The sequence below is a fragment of the Puma concolor genome, chromosome D1 (assembly GCF_028749965.1).
Source record: "Puma concolor isolate L17-30 chromosome D1, mPumCon1.1.hap2, whole genome shotgun sequence".
NCBI classification, from domain to species: Eukaryota; Metazoa; Chordata; class Mammalia; order Carnivora; family Felidae; genus Puma; species Puma concolor.
Genome location: NC_141676.1, coordinates 95,054,211 through 95,070,834, shown reverse-complemented (window position 1 = coordinate 95,070,834; position 16,624 = coordinate 95,054,211). Strand labels below are relative to the sequence as shown.

Genomic DNA, 16,624 nt, shown 5'->3' with positions numbered 1-16,624 from the left:
TTATGAGAAAAATAAACCACTTCCTTCCCCTACTTTCCATTACCATGCCCACTCCTTGTTGCTGGGAATAAAGAAACCTGCCTCTCTCCAACACAGCCTCCCCTAATCTCTCCCCCATTCTTTATCTCCCCCCTTTCCTTCCCACCAGTGTCGACTCCTACAAATAATTCCCCTTATTGTGTTTTTTTTTTGACAACCCACTAAAAATTTTAAATAAGCATTTATGAATATCTGTGACATCTGCTTCCTTCTAAGGTAAATTCAAATAAATTAAGATGATAAAATAAGGTCGGCGAGAAATAGAGGGTCAAAATGTCAGAACAAAGGTCTTTCGTCTCAATTTTACCCATTTCACAAGCTAAGTTATATAAAAAGAACAAGAGGAAGAGCACTTGAAACTGTAGATTCTATTCTAGAGTCACTAACAAGACTGAATAAGAACTTACTTTAACGAGATCATTCCTATTTTTAACATGCAGCCTATATTGAAGTATTTTATTAATAACAAGCATCTATCCAAATTATCTCAGTGAGTTCCTCATCAAAACTTAACAAGGGGGGAAAAATCTTCTTAAGTTATGTCCCAATTTGTCTGAACAAAACAGACTAAAATCCCTAGAAGAAAATAATTAACAAAGTTAAGATTTTTTTTTAAGCATTTTAAACAAAAATGATAGGCAGGAAAGAGAATGAGAACTAACAAGGTTTCTTCCCTGAAAGCTACAAATGATGATGGCCCCTGAGGCTATACTTAACAGGGCAGCAAAGCTAACAGGGTCTCCCATACAGACTCGGTGGCCTATTTGCTTCAAATAACAGCCCAGTCGCTAAACATCCTCAGCGCTCTCTCATGAGTTAGTTCCATCATAAAACCTACATGACAACCAACAATCATCCAGAAGGCTGGATAATGGGCTGGAGATGCACAGCTACCACAAGCAAAATGCTCTAAGAAGAGACTCTAACATCCCAGAATTGCATAAGCACGTTGGCAGCCTGCTGGAGGGAAGGGGAGAGGCACACGTGTGGGAGGGCCTAGTCTTGGGTAGGTGCTTCATATGGAACAAGAACTGAAAACCAAAGGGCTAAGAGCTAAGCAGAAAGAGGGTGAGGGTAGGGGAACGGAGTGTCGAAAACTGGCTGTCGCTTGCACATGAGCCTATACAAAGGAAGGGCTCTCTAAGAGTGCAGCCATTGTCTCATTGTGCCGGGGACACATCTTTCCAAGTCAGTCTGTTTTCGCCAACACACACTTACTGGTCCTCATTGTGCCTGGCTCTATTCTGAGTTAAAGAATTTTAATTTTAAGAAAGAAAGGATCTTTCACACCCCAAGGTACAATCATGTTATTTATGGATCAACAGACTGATACCCAGGTAGATTAGGTAATTTTACCTAATAGCTTGCATATTAATGAATTCAACAAATTTTGTATTAATGCCTACTGTGTGCCAGGCACCATTTTAAGCATTGAGGATAGAACAGTAAGAAAAAGAAAGAAGAAAACAATAAAGGGAAAACAAAACACAGACAAAAAGCCTCACCAGCAGCAGGAAGCTTACATTCTACCGGGGAGCTTATTTGTGGCAGGCACAGTGCTATCCACACTGCACATATTAAACTCCTTTGACTGACCTTAAATCGCACAGGTAGTTTACAAAAGGACTAGAAACCAAGTCACCTGATTCCAGAGTTATTATTGCAATTTCCAGTCTGCTGCAGATATTGCTGGTAAATTAAAAAAAAAAAAGTCATATTCTCTGCCCTTATAAAGCTCACATTCCAAGCTAATAAGAGTAGACAGTGGAACATTACCAGGGAATTGAGCAATGGACAAAATAGGAGAACGAGAAAGGAGGCGGGACTGGTCATTCTTTTTGTCAAGCACAAGACACTTAGCATTTGAATCTTTTTTCCTTAGGTCTTCAATTTTTCCTTCATTTGGATGTTGGAGTAGAAAACAAGAATTAGTGTTCTGTTAGTGAGTGATGAAATTAATCCAGTGGGTAGGTTACCTCTGGCGAGGAACTCCTGGATGCCCTGGGAGGAACATCCTGGGAGTCTCAATAAAACTGGCAATATTCTAGTTCTTAAGTTGGGTGCAGCACCTTTGGGTGTTCATTTTATTGTTTCATTGCTCATATACTTTTGTACATTTCAAATATTAGATAGTAACCATGGGCATATGACCCAGGGTGAAGACAGAATATTGCACCGGCATTAAAGATAACAGCCTTTAACAGAAAAGTTAATAAAATAATGGCCCTACTCGCCTATCATATGCTGGACTCAAAGGTCACTGAGTGAGGGTGAGAGGCAAAAAATGATATGCAGAGAGTGCTGCTGGTTTACACTTTGTTAAAGCCTGAAAAATTACTTAGGGGCGGCAGTTGGTTTGTCTGGGTACTTCTGGGTGCTCAGATAGAGCACGAGCCATTTTTCTGCACCCTGTCCCTATTCTCACCTCAACTTTCATTTCTTAGCAGGGAACTTTGGGGTCCACAATTCGAATGGTTTAAAGAAAAAAACAAGGCCAGCATTATCACTTTACTTTGCGTTAGCACGCAGATTCCGTCTTCTGGTTCTCCACGGTTGTGACTCAGGGTCCAGCCTGGGGTATTCAAATGACAGGATCTGACCTGGACAGTAGTCAAAGTGAGTCACCCTCCTCCCCAGTGTCACGCATATTATCCCTGTAAGCTGCGCCAGCAATCAAAGCTAAGCCTTAAATATTCTTAGCTAGTGAGGGGGTTGTATTTCTTAGTCCTAATCACCACTTAAACTAGTAAAATTTAATTCCCCCAAGGAACCAAGCCTGCAGCAAACCCTCCCCAAGGGTACTACTGTGGGGGCAGAAGTGAAATGTTTTGGATGACTCAGTTACCTGTTTCCAAATACTATCGAACTAGCTTCGCCCCCTTCCCTTCGAGTTCCCTTGAAGTTATTCAAAGACCCCGAGGGCCTCGGTCTAGCACATTTGGGCCTCCCCAATCAGATACACCCAACCCTCCCTCTGCCCCACACGCTGCAACGTGACGACGTTGAAAGGACGGGGAAGAAGCTGACCAGCCGGAACTCCCGCCCAGCAGACACCTGCGGCCTAGGCCTGGGTCGGGTCGGAGGACCGGCTCCAGGTTCGCGGTTCGCGGGTCCTGCAGAGGACGAGGGATCTCCGAGCCCGCGCAGGCTGACCGGCACAGGTTGGGCCAAGCCGGGCCGCCTCACCTGCACTTGTGTCGGCCGGCAGGATTAAAGGCAACACCAGCCCAACTATAAATCCCGGCGCTACCATGTTTGGGAGGATCCTCCAGCCCCGCGCCGGACTCGAGACGCGGACTCCACGCCGGGGCGGGGCCGTGGGCGGGACCTGCGGGGGGCGGGGATGCCTGAGACTCCACCCATCCAGGGCCATTCTGTCGCGGAACCCGTACCGGCAGCCGGGCGAAGCCTTGCCTCTCCCCTTCCCGGCCGCCGTAGTTGGAGTTACAAAAAAAAAAAAAAAACAAAAACGTTACCCAGCAACGAGAAATAACAACTGGAACCAACGGCACCAGCTCTGAGAGAACCAAGAGGTGAGGCGGTTTACCCCACTTCCTCTCCAAAACTAAGACCTCGCCTTTTCCCTTTTCCTCTCGTATTTTCTCAGGATCCCCGACAAATTCCGGGATCGCTAGGAGAGATTGGGCGCCGAGGCAGCTCATTTCTGCGAGAGTCTGAAATCCCAGCTCCTCGACGTCTCGCCCCCGACTAGACCAGCGTTCCCCCTCCGACCGCCCTCCAGTCCCCAGTTTGGTTCAGGGTCTCACCAGTACTTTTCACAACCCTACAACGATTCGACACCTCATCTCCTGTTCCGTCAAAAAAAAAAAAAAAAAAAGGAAAACATCCTCCACAGATGGGGCCTCATTCAACCGTCGAGTCCCTCACCTAGACCCCTACCACGGCTTGCGGGCTTTTGTGACATTGACACCTTCACCAAAAAGCCAGGTCCCTGAGTGTCGTTTGCTTACTCAGCAGCCCAGCCGCTGCTTGGCTGCTATCCTTAATGTAGTCCTTGCATTCCAAGACAGGAAGATAACCTGGTCAAGACAAAACCAGAAAATGGAAGAATCCCAAAATTTTGGACGCTAGGACTGCAAAGTCTTGACCTTGCGGCCACCACCCACCCTCCCTCCCCACTGCCCCTGCTTCCCCCCTTCAGAGTATATAGGTGCTTCGAGGCCTTGTAGGTCATGCTTCAGAAGTGGAAACTAGGGCAAGACTAAGTATTAAACTTCTTCATGCAACACATTAGAGTAATTTCTAGAACCAACATTAGTTCTTCATTTTTTTTTTAAATTTTAGATCCCAAACAGCGTCTTCTCCGCGATTTATGATAAATTGTTAACAATCATTTTCTCTGAATTCCTGTGAGATAGCAGAAATTACCCTCACCTTTTAAAGACAAAAAAAGCGGTCAGAGAGAAAAAGTATTTAGTGCTATAGTGAAAAATGTGTGGTTTTTTTAATGTAAAAAAAATGATTTGGCCTGTTAAATGGGTCTGTATTTATAATATTCTAATTAATAATGGAAAGTTCAAAATCCTTTGGAAGAAATGATGGATTGGGGTTGTGTGGACGGGGTGGGGGGGGGGAAGAATTCAAGTCCAGAAAATTTGGGTCTCAGAAATAATTTGACAGAGTTGTGATTATATAAGTAAAATCAGACAATTTTAAAGACTGTGCCCTTTGATGAATCTCTAGGTACGATAGGCATTTCCTTCCAGGGAGATGTCGATTCCATTCTCCAACACCCACTACCGAATTCCACAAGGATTTGGGAATCTTCTTGAAGGGCTGACACGGGAGATTCTGAGGGAGCAACCAGAAAACATACCAGCTTTTGCAGCAGCATATTTTGAAAATCTTCTAGAGAAACGAGAGAGTAAGCTTTTTAAAATAGGCATATTTTTCTTTAAGTAAGAGACTAAGCATTTGGTTATCATGAAACTTGCTTAAGACCATCCCTATGCCATAGAAGGGTTTATGAAGCAGGGGTCTTCAAATAACAGTTCTTGCTATTGAAAACATGTGCCTTTGTGGCAGGTTCTCTTAAAATCACATTATGTCACTTTATTGAAGATTACCAGTTTATTTCCCAGACCTTCTTCACTGTGTTTTTCATGGACACACTGGGTGGAAGGGAAACTCAAGAGATCATCCAGTCTAGCTCTGCTTTTTCCAACAGGCTGTTCCTATGCATCCCAGGCAGTTGACTGTTCTTCCTGGGAGGAGAGTTTGTGACTTTCTATACATTTTGGCCCTTCTTACTTGAAAGAATCGTGAGTGTTGCAAAATATAATTCTGTGCTCCTTAAATAGTGAATGAAGGCACGGAGAAAAACAGCTTTTAAAAAGTAAAATTCCAGGGCACCTGAGTGGCTCAGTTGGTTGAGCATCCAGCTCCGGTTCAGGTCATGATCTCGCACTCCATGAGTTCGAGCCCCACCTCGGGCTCTGTGCTGACAGCTCAGAGCCTGAAGCCTGCTTTAGATTCTGTGTTTCCCTCTCTGCTCCTCCCCTGCTTGTGCTATGTCTCTCTCTGTCTCAGACATTTAAAAAAAATTTTTTTTAATTTAAATAAATAAATAAATAAATAAATGTGAAATTCCAGCTTGGGAAGGTAATTTATATTCTTTCTCTATTCTCCCAAGGTCCTGTCCTGCCCAGAGACTAAAATTCATGCCAATATGATAGGTTGAGAGCCAAAGCAGCTTCTTTACTTCCAGAAACAAAATTTCCAAAGTCCCGGCCTTTAAGGCTCGTAACTATCAAGTTACAACTTGGTTTATGACTAATCCAGTAGGATTAGTTACAGCTATACATTGTTACAGCTATACATTTCTATTGAAAAACCCTATTCTTGATTAGAACACCCATTTTGTGTAAGTCGTTACCATCATTACTTTTGACTACAGTATTCCAAGAGAGTGGTAAAGGTGACTAGAAATAACTACAGGTAAGTAAGCATTCCATTTCAAATCATCTTCCAGAAGAAGGAAACCTACCACAAGGCTTGAATTAAAACCACTCCTATACTCACAGCACAGCTCCACCATCTTGTCTTATCTCAATCCAGGCAGAGCTCAGAATCTCTGCCAATTTCCTGAATGTCGCTGGTCTTTTCCATATCCAGTCAGTATGACTATCTGTTGCACAACTTGAAACTTAAGTGCCACTAAAAACTATCGAGCGAAATCTTTTAGGGTAAGAGGTGAATTACAATGAACGTTCATTTAATTTTGTTATTATAGCATTAATTTTACAAATTCATGAGTAAAATGTCTTTAGTCATTTATTTAATTTTAGATCTCGAAATGTCCCGTTACAAAAACATTTGAGTCATTGCTACTGGATCATGGTAATTAAAGCAATTGGTGATTCAGACTGATGGTCTCAGAATACTAGCTCTCTAACTGATAAAAACTGTATAAAACTATTTGAAAACATTTGAAGCATGACAACCATTTTCACTCATGTAAACCGAAGGTGAGTTATCCAACTGATACAAGTATCAGAATTTAGTCTCTCCAAAAGGGAAGAAAAATTCCTCTAGCCCAGTCTCTCACACAAGGCAAGAATTCCCTTGCCACCATTCTTCATAGCTAATTATTGGTCTTAATTTTTATTTTTCTGACAGGAAACATGTTAGCATTTGATATAAGTGATATCACAAATCCCTAAGAAAAAGGTGGGCATTTGGTTATGATAAAACTCGCTCAAGACCATCCCTATGCCATAGAAAGGCTTTATGAAGCAGGTGTCTTCAAGTAACAGTTCTTGCTATTGAAAACATGTGCCTTTGTGGCAGGTTCTCTTAAAATCACATTATGTCACACTATTGAAGATTACCAGTTTATTACCCAGACCTTCTTCACTGTGTTTTTCATGGACACACTGGGTGGAAGGGAACCTCAAGAGATCATCTACTCTAGAGTTGTTTCCAATGGACTCAGGAGCGTCTGAGCACGCAAATAAGCTCCAACTGGTCAATTTTGGACAATTAAAGCATCAGGACGAATAAAAAATGCAATGGATTGAAGTTTATCCAATTTCTTAAATATTTATTAGTTCATAATGATAAAAATAAACAAAACCTTTTTGAGAGGATCCTAAGAAACCAACTGATTATTCTGAAAACTGGCCGATAAAGGGAATCAAACCTTCAACCTGCCTTTTCTGGATGAACCTTACATCAGGGTAACCAAATAGTTGATACAGGAAAGTTTTTCTTTACTGATTGCTCCAGAAAACAAGAAGTAATGATCTAATAAGAGCATTGCCATTTTGCAATCCCTAAAGAAATTATCTAAGCAATCATCATCAATGAGCCCTGAAAGAAAAGAAACAATCCCCTTAAAAAGAGAAACAACTACATATTATGTATATCCTGACAGAATTACACTGCACTATCTATAAAGTATTCTTGCTAAATAACATAAATAAATAAATAAATAAATAAATAAATAAATAAAACCTGAATCAGCTACAGAAAATTCGAAAGCAAAGGAACTTATTAAAAGTCATAGGAATGGAATCAGAAATATCTAAACTACGGGAAACTCCAAAGGAAAAATGACCCAATTTCCTCAATAAAAAAATTACAAGGAAAAAATATGGGCTGGGAGATAGGTGAAAAAAATCTTTCAATTAAAAGATATTCAAAAGACAGAACAAAAGTCTGTATGTGTCCACTGTTTGGGTTCTGATTTGAACAAATCAACAGTAAAAAATAAAAAATATATTAGACAATGGAGAAAATTTGGATAGCTGGTACTAAGGAATTAGTGTTTTTAGATGTGATAGTGATATTGTGGTTTCTTTATATCTTAGAGATTCATACTGAAATAAATATTTGTAGATAACACAATAGGAATCCTGGAATTGGCTTGAAAATAATCAGAAGAAAGGATGGGAAGTTGAGTGAAGTTACAGATAAGATAAATCATGAGTTTATAATTGTTGAATCTGAATAATGTGCAAATGGGAATTTGTTATTCTACTTTCTAAGTTTGAAATTGTTCAGGGGCGCCTGGGTGGTGCAGTCGGTTAAGCGTCCGACTTCAGCCAGGTCACGACCTCGCGGTCCGTGAGTTTGAGCCCCACGTCGGGCTCTGGGCTGATGGCTCAGAGCCTGGAGCCTGTTTCCGATTCTGTGTCTCCCTCTCTCTCTGCCCCTCCCCCGTTCATGCTCTGTCTCTCTCTGTCCCAAAAATAAATAAACATTGAAAAAAAAAATTGTTCATAATGAAAAGTTAAAGAAAAATTCTGTTTAAATATAAATACTTCTTCCTGTTTGTATCTACTGACTATATATAATATGCCTCACTTTTTAAAAAACCTCTCCAGGGGCACCTGGGTGGCTCAATCCATTAAGCATCTGACTTCAGCACAGGTTATGATCTCCCGGTTGGTGGTTTTAAGCCCCCACATGAGGCTCTGTGCTGACAGCTCAGAGCCTTGAGCCTTTTCAGATTCTGTGTCTCCCTCTCTCTCCATCCCACCCCCACTCACTCTCTGTCTCTCTCAAAAATAAACATTAAAAAAAATGTTTTTAATTTAAAAAAAGGGGCACCTGGGTGGCTCAGTCTGTTAAGCCTCCAGCTGCAGCACAAGTCATGATCTCCCAGTTCATGAGTTCAAGCCCTGCATCAGGCTCTGTGTTGACAGCTTGGAGCCTGGAGCCTGTTTCAGATTCTGTGTTTCCCTCTCTCTCTGCCCCTCCCCTGCTTGCGCGCTCTCTCTCTCAAAAATAAATAAACATTAAAAATTTTTTAATAAAATTTTTTAAAAGTAAATTAAAAAATAAATAAAAATTAAAAAATAATAAGATTTTCAGCTGGCAGTAAAGAACCTGTGATTGGAAAAAGAAAACCTGTTTTGTGTTACTATTCTGGATTTACTTTAATGAACTCAAAATAAGTCTGAAATTATTGTATATATATTTTTCAATTTAGAAACCAACTTTGATCCAGCAGAATGGGGGACTAAGGTAGATGACCGCTTCTATAACAACCATGCATTCAAGGTACGGTCCTATGAAACTCGTGGATTGGGTTATTTATTCTCCCTATCTCCAAAGCAGAGATCATCGGGATCTCCCCAGAATCATGAACATCCTGAGAGGCATCACAAATATCTGCCTAAACCTTTTTAAGTGTGTTGTTCTTTCTGAGGAGAAATTTTTTTCCCAAGTATCTAAATCGTGGTCGGATACTTAGCTGAAATTGAAAGACGATCAAGAGGAAGAATGTATTGAAAGTTACAGAATGATTACCCTCATTTATTCTTCAAATTTCATGGACTATCACAGTGCTTAGCAATAGCAGATCCTCAGTAAATATATGTTGAATTAATGAATGACATTTCATAAAATAAAGCACCATTTATCCAGTTGTTTCATCATCATTGACATCTTACAAATTGCTGATTAGAATTAATGTTTGTAATGGTGTTTTTTCTATAAAGCTAATCTATTCAGACACTGAACCTGTCTTCTCTTTAGCAGCATTCCTACAACCAGCTTTTCTCAACCAAGGTTCCTCAAAATAATTAAGCCCTAAGCCAAAGGCACTTATTGCATGTAGGGAATCATTCTCTCCTTTGTGTCTAGAATGATTCTACTTATCTACTATCCTTGGGAGAATTGAGAGAATAGTTGAACAGAAACACTGTGTTCTGTGGTCCAGAAGAGGAGCACTGGTTGAGAAGGGCTGTGTGTGATCCAACATCACTGGCATCAGCTGGGAACTTTGTGGAACTTCTGTTTCAGGCCCTACTCCAGATCTACAAATCAGAAGCTGAATTTTAACAAGCTCCCAAAATGATTTGTAGGTACCTTGAAGTCTGAGAAGCACTCTGCTAGACAACTGAGATAATACATTAGCCACAAAGCACCATCAGATATTAGAATTAAGAAGAATATGGGGCCCCTAGGTGGCTCAGTCAGTTAAGCGTCCAACTCGATTCCAGCTCAGGTCAGGCCATAATCTCACTGTTTGTGAGATCCAGCCCCACATCAGGCTCTGCATTGACAGCAGGGAGCCTGCTTGGAATTCTCTCTCTCTCTGTTTCTCTCTCTCTCTCTCTCTCTCTCTCTCTCTCTCTCTCTCATTCTGTCTCTCTCTGCACCCCCCCCACATACACACACGCATGCTCTCCCTCTTTCTCTCTCTCAAAATAAACTTAAAAAAGAAGAATTAAAAGGAATTAGCCAAGTTCAAGTTTTGATGGTGTTCCCAATAGATTTGGGGAATTTCCTGGGGAAATACCTGTCACTTATTCCATAAGTTCAAACGTGAAGTTCCATCCATTTGTGCCTGCCAGGTGTGGGGGTGTTGAGTTTGTTTCCATTTAACTAGATTCTCTGTATTCATGTTGTACTGCAATCAAAGGAATAATGTCGAAAAGTTTTAAATCTTTGTGTCACATAGCAATTTCAGGGTGTTTTTTTTTCATATCTTTTGAATTCTGAAGACTTTACTTGATTAGCTTATATGTCTTCAGATTCTGTTTTACAGATGAAAGAAACTCTTCCCATAGGTTGTGAATTAGCAATGCCTCTATTTTGGTGGAAATTTTCAATAACCATGTCAAAATAGGCAGAACTGATTCCCCTCCCCTTCCCTTTTTTGTTTAAATGGTTCCCCACAGTAGAACTTAATTATTTGTCATCATTTTTAATCTACAAACTTCATTAAAAAGTCAACCTGAGGGCTGCCTGAGTGGCTCAGTCAGTTAAGCTTCCGACTCTTGATTTTGGCTCAGGTTATGATCCCACGGCCTGTGAGTTCGAGCCCCACATCAGGCTCTGTGCTGACAGTGCAGGGCCTGCTTAGGATTCTCTCTCTCTCCCTCTCTCTCCTCTCTTCCCCTCTCCCTCTCGCTCTCTCTGTCTCTCTCTCAAAAAGAAATAAAGTTTAAAAAAAAAAAAAGTCAACCTGACTTCACATATGAGACACAATGGCATATATTTTGTTCTTATTTTAAAAACTATCAGCACTTCTTTTTTATATTTTGTTCAAGATCATTACAGCATGAGGGCTCCTGGGTGGCTCAGTTTGGGTTAAGCATCCAACTCTTGGTTTCAGCTCAGGTCATGATCCCATAGTTCATGAGTTCTAGCCCTTCGTGTAGCTCTGCTCTGATGGTGCAGAAACTGCTTGAGATTCTCTCTCTCTCTTTCTCTCTCTGCCCCTCCCTCAGTCTCTCTCTCTCTCTCTCTTTCTCCTTTCTCTCTCTCTGTCTCTCCCAAAAATAAACATTAAAAAAAAGATTAATTACAGCATATTATCAACTTTTAGTATAAGACAATGGCTTGTTTTTAATATAAAACCAACCATGTTACATTCCAAAAGCAAAAAATCAAACATTTTCTATGAGTTCCTTGGTCATATTTGTTTATACATATTCCCTTGAGAGTTTTCATTTATTTATTTTTTTCCAACCTACTTGAAAAAAAAACAGTATGTATTTAATCCCCACTTCTTCTCAATAACATAAAGCAATATTTAATTACCTTTAAGCAGTTTGACCCAAGACTTTACTGTTTTAGAATATTGCCTCTGATCCTCTCACCCCTCTTCCAGGAGCACGAATCAACTGAGAATTGTGAGTCGGAAAAAGAAAAGTCTCACACATCTGTGAAAGAAGATGAGACACCAGTCACAGCCTTAGTAAGTTGTTTTCTGTACACTATTAGATTCCTACAAAGAAAGATATCACTCAACTTAAAATTATACTCCAGGGGCGCCTGGGTAGCTCAGTCGGTTGAGCATCTGACTTTTGATTTTGGCTCAGGTCATGTTCTCATGGTCTAGTTTGGTTTGAGAGTTCGAGCCCCACAGAGGCACTGGGAGTGGCTGAGATTCTCAATCTCTGTCTCTTTCTGCCCTTCCCCTGCATGCTTGTGTGCTCGCTCTCTCTCTCTCTCTCTCAAAATAAATAAATAAACTTTAAAATCGTATTTCCAATATGAATCTAGTCTGTTATCCATATTGCTAAAATTAATGATTTTACTTTCTAGATAAGTAGCATCAGTGATAAACTAGCTAGTGGATCATGTTTAGCTGTGCCTATTATAAAGGAAAACTCATTCTTCCCTTTAAAAATAAAACCTTATTTTCCATGATTGTCATCAGGTGGGGAAATCTCCCCAAGAAGAACAGACAGAACTCACTGCCCCAGTCTTGATGCTTCAGATTCATTTTCCCCTTTGGGAGGCTTTCACTAATTGATGCTCTCATTACCACACAGTGGCAAAGGTTCAGAGATAACAAAAGGAAACTCACAGAGAATTACATGCCATCAAATAAAATGGCCTTACACAGTGTGTCTTATTCACCTTCCATGCACTACTGCCTAAATGGCTTCCTGCCTGACAGCCCACATCTAAGCAATAAAGACCTGAGCAGGGTCCACCTTCAAAGATACCTATTCTCACTAGTGTGCTAGGGCCAGCTCTCAAGAGACAACTGTGCACATGTGTATAAACCCATGTTCAGTAATGTCTATTTAGTAGCTTGAAATCAGCCACAGTAGGAGTATTAAGATTGTGGCCAATACTGCAAATCAGCCTTTTTTTTTTTTTCTGGAGAGTCCGTATATAAACATTTGCCAGCATATCACTGTCTATATTCTTCATAGTCCAGACTCAAGAGGACCAACCCTAGTGAGAAAGAATTCACTCTCTACAGCATTGAAGACCAAACCTCCGAGTTCCTTTTCATATCTTGATGTCCCAGTTAGTCACCCAGTAATTGACACCCAAAGTAGGCCTCCCCTTCAAGGAAAACCTCACCTCCTACCCAGTGGGGGGCAGAACTTTTCCCCATAACCTTTATAAATTATTCCAGAATTATATCAGTACAACCCAATCAGCTTAACATTGCCATAAGGTGCAATGGGAAGTGAGGGAAGACGAAAGGGAGTTTCATTTCCTTACATCTTTAGTAGTTGCCCTTACACAGAATTTCAGAAGTTTGAGTTGAGATCTCATTGATTTCCAACTTCGCTATAATTATTTGCCCATATTGGGGTATATCTCAGAGGTTTTAATACCATTCTGTTTGCATTTAAAAGTTTAAGAGCTAGGGGTGCATGGGTGGCTCAGTCAGTTGAGCGTCCAACTTCAGCTCAGGTCATGATCTCCCAGCTTATGGGTTTGAGCCCCGTATTGGGCTCTGTGCTGACAGCTCAGAGCCTGGAGCTGCTTTGATTCTGTGTCTCCCTGTCTCTCTACCCCTCCCTCACTCGCACTCTGTCTCTCCCTCTGTCTCAAATAAACTTTAAAAAAAAAACTTTAAAAAATATTTTTTAATTTTTTTAAAAAAGTTTAAGAGCTAGAATTGCCTCATTGTATTTTTATAATGTTTATTTATTTATTTTGAGGGGGTGAGAGGAGGAGAGAGAGAGAGAGAGAGAGAGAGAGAGAGAGAGAGAGATTCCCAAGCAGGCTCAGTGCTGTTAGCACATAGAAATCCAGAGTCAGATGCTTAACCAACTGAGCCACCCTGGCGCCCCTGTGCCTCATTGCTTTTTTAATGGAGTGAGGGATATAAACACCCCAAGGGTCCATCAACAGGAGACTGAGTAAATAAATCAAGTTCCATTCGTACAATGTAATACAATGGTGTTATTAAAAAAAAAAAAAAAGAATGGGCAGAGTTATATACATTGAAAAGAGAACCAAGATAGATAGTTACAAAAAAGTAGTTGTGAACATTGTAATTAGCATGATCTCATTTTTTAAATAAAAAGGCATGTATATACCCATATGAATACTTTGTATACAGAAAGCGTTTTGAGGGATATATATATACTCAACCCATAATAATGGATACATCTTAGGAGTATGATTTGGAAAGGGGGAGAAATCTTTCACTACCAGTGACATTTAAGTTTTTAAATGTATATGTATCACTGTTATAATTTAAAATTATATATTAAAAACTATGTAGCTATTGAACTAGACCCTTAAGATCTCTGTGTTCCACTGTCGACAATTTAGGTAAATTATACCTCAATTTAAAAAAAAGGAGCTATATACAGAAGTTCAGCCCACCACCTTAAAACTGACATTATTGCTTTAAATGTATGATTTTGATTAGCTAATCATTGAGAAATTAAGAAATTAATTTTATGTAATCATGATTATTTAGAAACAGGACACTTACTATTCTTCTTGACATTTTTACCAAGCTTTAAGGATTCTTACTTATTTTAAAAAAATGTTATTGGGAACTGTTAAATAGGAACTATTTGGTGGGGCCTGGGGGAGTTGGCAATGATCATTTACTGCAGAGACATATTAAAGAATGACAAAACAAAATGTCTGCCATTTTGGCACTCACCATTTGGTACATATACGATGTGACAAGTATGTAAAATTCTGTTAGGAAGCAACAGATCTCAGTTGTTACGACCGTCAATGGATTCAATGTATGCACTATTTTTATGGCATCAAAATATTGGATATTTAAGAAGTCTCTTACTTTTTATCCATTCCATGAAGGAATCTTCTGAAGAAGAAAAAGAAAAACAGGAGAATGCTGCTGTCAAAATCCAAGCAGCCTTCCGGGGACATTTAGTCAGAGAGGAGGTGAAGAAAATGAAACCAGGTAATGCTCAAGAAAAGGAAACAGAGGAAAAGGAGTGAGGAGACTGGTTGGTTTTACTCCCCCGCTCCCCAGAAAAATGTGAACAAATAATCCAAATCCATCAACCTTGCTATGATTGTTTTTTTTTTCTTAGCAAGGGAGATGTGATGTAGTGAAATAACATTTGTTGCTGTTGTGAAAATCTGTCATGAGCATTTGTTTAATAAACATGCCATTGAACACATGCCTCTTCAAGATTTCCCTGAGATCATGAGTCTTATTTATACTTCTCCCAAGTCTATGTGTAAAGATGAAGAGCCTTGGATTTAAAGTTACAGAACTGGTGTATCTGAGTTTTCAGAGACTCAGAGGTTACGTGGTCTCACCATCATCTAATGAAGAAATCCTGTATCACATCGCTGCAAAACAGTCCTTTGGCTCCTGCTTCACTCCTGGTGATAGAGAATTTCACTGCCTTTCGAGAATAGTCCATTTAGTTTTTTTTAATAACTCAGATTATGAAAAAGATAAGCTGAGTCAAAAATCTGCCTCCCTGTAAGTTTCACCCATATGTTTTCATTTGTCACGCATGCATGCAGTCATTTAGTGAAAAATGTATTGAGCCCAATACACGTGCTATGATTTAGTAGTGACTATCTGTCCCTCCACCCATGCAGCTGACAGTTTTTTATTTTTTTGCTCTCCAGAACCACACAAAATAAGGCTAATACATATTTAAGAAAAACAAAAGTCATCATAACATCTTAAATACCCTTCCTCAACTAAAACTTCCCAAGTTTTCCCCAAAGCACAAATAGTAATACGTGTATCATAAACTTAGAGGCTTTATGCCTTTTTTTCCCCCAGCGAATCATTCAAGCCCCCCCACCCAGTACCTTATTTTTGGAAAGTTCAGTCTCTCCTTTTCGAGACCTCCTCACCTTTGAATACCTAAGAAACTGTGGGGTTCATGTCTTAGACCAAAAGATGCAGTACTCTTCTCAAAACAAAATAAGAGGAAAAAAATGGAGTCTTGTTTAACTAATGCTGTTACCTTCTACCACAATAATATAGCATTGTGGTAATGTCCTGGCTGGTTCAGATTCCAGTCTGCACACATTGGATGTCCCAAACTTTGGTTCTAGGATTACACCTCTCTCAGTTCATAGTCACACAACCATTGTTCCCCAAAGCTCAAAAACATGACTGGCTCTATCTCAAGGAGCTTCTAAAGCCAGCCACATGTAGTGCATAACAAGTGTGCTCCTGCAAACACTTAGATCTTTTTCTTAAGCTCAGACATTCTCTTTCTGCAAAGCAGTTTTATTTCAGGTGCCCTGTTGCACCACACCTACCCCTGTCTCTGAGACTTTATCAGGCTCTACAACAGAAGTTCACCCAAGAACAGAAGTTCTCCACTCAGATCAGATGACTTAGGCCAACGATTTCAAGGTTATGGCATCCATTCTCCAATCTCCACTCACCTCCGGACAGCCATCCCCCCTTCCAAGGTCTTACTGTCACTAGGGAGCTGCAGGCTAGCTAAACACAAGTCTCTAATATGCACTGGACCTCTTCCTCCCATCCTTAACCCCCCTCCCAGGCTTAGGGAGAAAAAAATAATAATCAACTCTACTCCAGCATTCCAGCTACTCATTCTATTCCATTCAAAGCACCAGCCTCCAATCCTTTTGCTCTTCAAACAAAGCCATCCTGCTTGAGGGATTATGAAGGGGACCCAGAATTAATACAAACACTTAGCTTCTCTGTCCTAGAGAGAAGACCAGAAGAGAAAAAAGGAATTTTCCTCCTAGTGAGTATATACCGAGAAAAAAATAAGATACCTGTTACCTTCTTCATAATTCTGTTATATTTATTTCTGTATAAAGTGATTAACACTGTGCTTTCCATATCGTACACAAACATACACACACAAATCTAGTGGTGGTGACATTTTTGATGAAGGAGGAAAAGGAAGAGAAGAAAGTA

At 40.2% G+C, this 16,624-nt stretch overlaps 2 protein-coding genes across 8 annotated transcripts in view; one reads left to right on the top strand and one right to left on the bottom strand.

The window, feature by feature from the left end:
* The window catches only part of SIAE (sialic acid acetylesterase), a 112,361-nt gene extending 108,986 nt beyond the window's left edge, over nucleotides 1-3,375 (bottom strand). For 3 of the 7 annotated variants that reach the window (XR_015241242.1, XR_015241241.1, XM_025928630.2), the window contains exons 1-2: nucleotides 3,226-3,362; nucleotides 2,552-2,611 (exon numbers count right to left, since the gene is read on the bottom strand). Coding sequence is in view for 1 of the 7 variants with exons in the window: in XM_025928630.2 (XP_025784415.1) it covers nucleotides 2,552-2,611; nucleotides 3,226-3,292 (127 nt within the window). In the remaining 6 variants the exon portion in view is untranslated. The other 4 variants (XR_015241243.1, XR_015241244.1, XR_015241245.1 and 1 more) reach the window with 4 other exon arrangements.
* Nucleotides 3,376-3,441: 66 nt separating this feature from the next.
* Nucleotides 3,442-14,879, top strand: SPA17 (sperm autoantigenic protein 17). Its single transcript, XM_086678799.1, has 5 exons — nucleotides 3,442-3,572; nucleotides 4,744-4,924; nucleotides 8,996-9,066; nucleotides 11,627-11,713; nucleotides 14,551-14,879. The coding sequence occupies exons 2-5, from the start codon at nucleotides 4,771-4,773 to the stop codon at nucleotides 14,692-14,694; spliced, it is 456 nt and encodes a 151-aa protein (XP_086534925.1). The 5' UTR covers nucleotides 3,442-3,572; nucleotides 4,744-4,770; the 3' UTR covers nucleotides 14,695-14,879.
* Nucleotides 14,880-16,624: the final 1,745 nt, after the last annotated feature.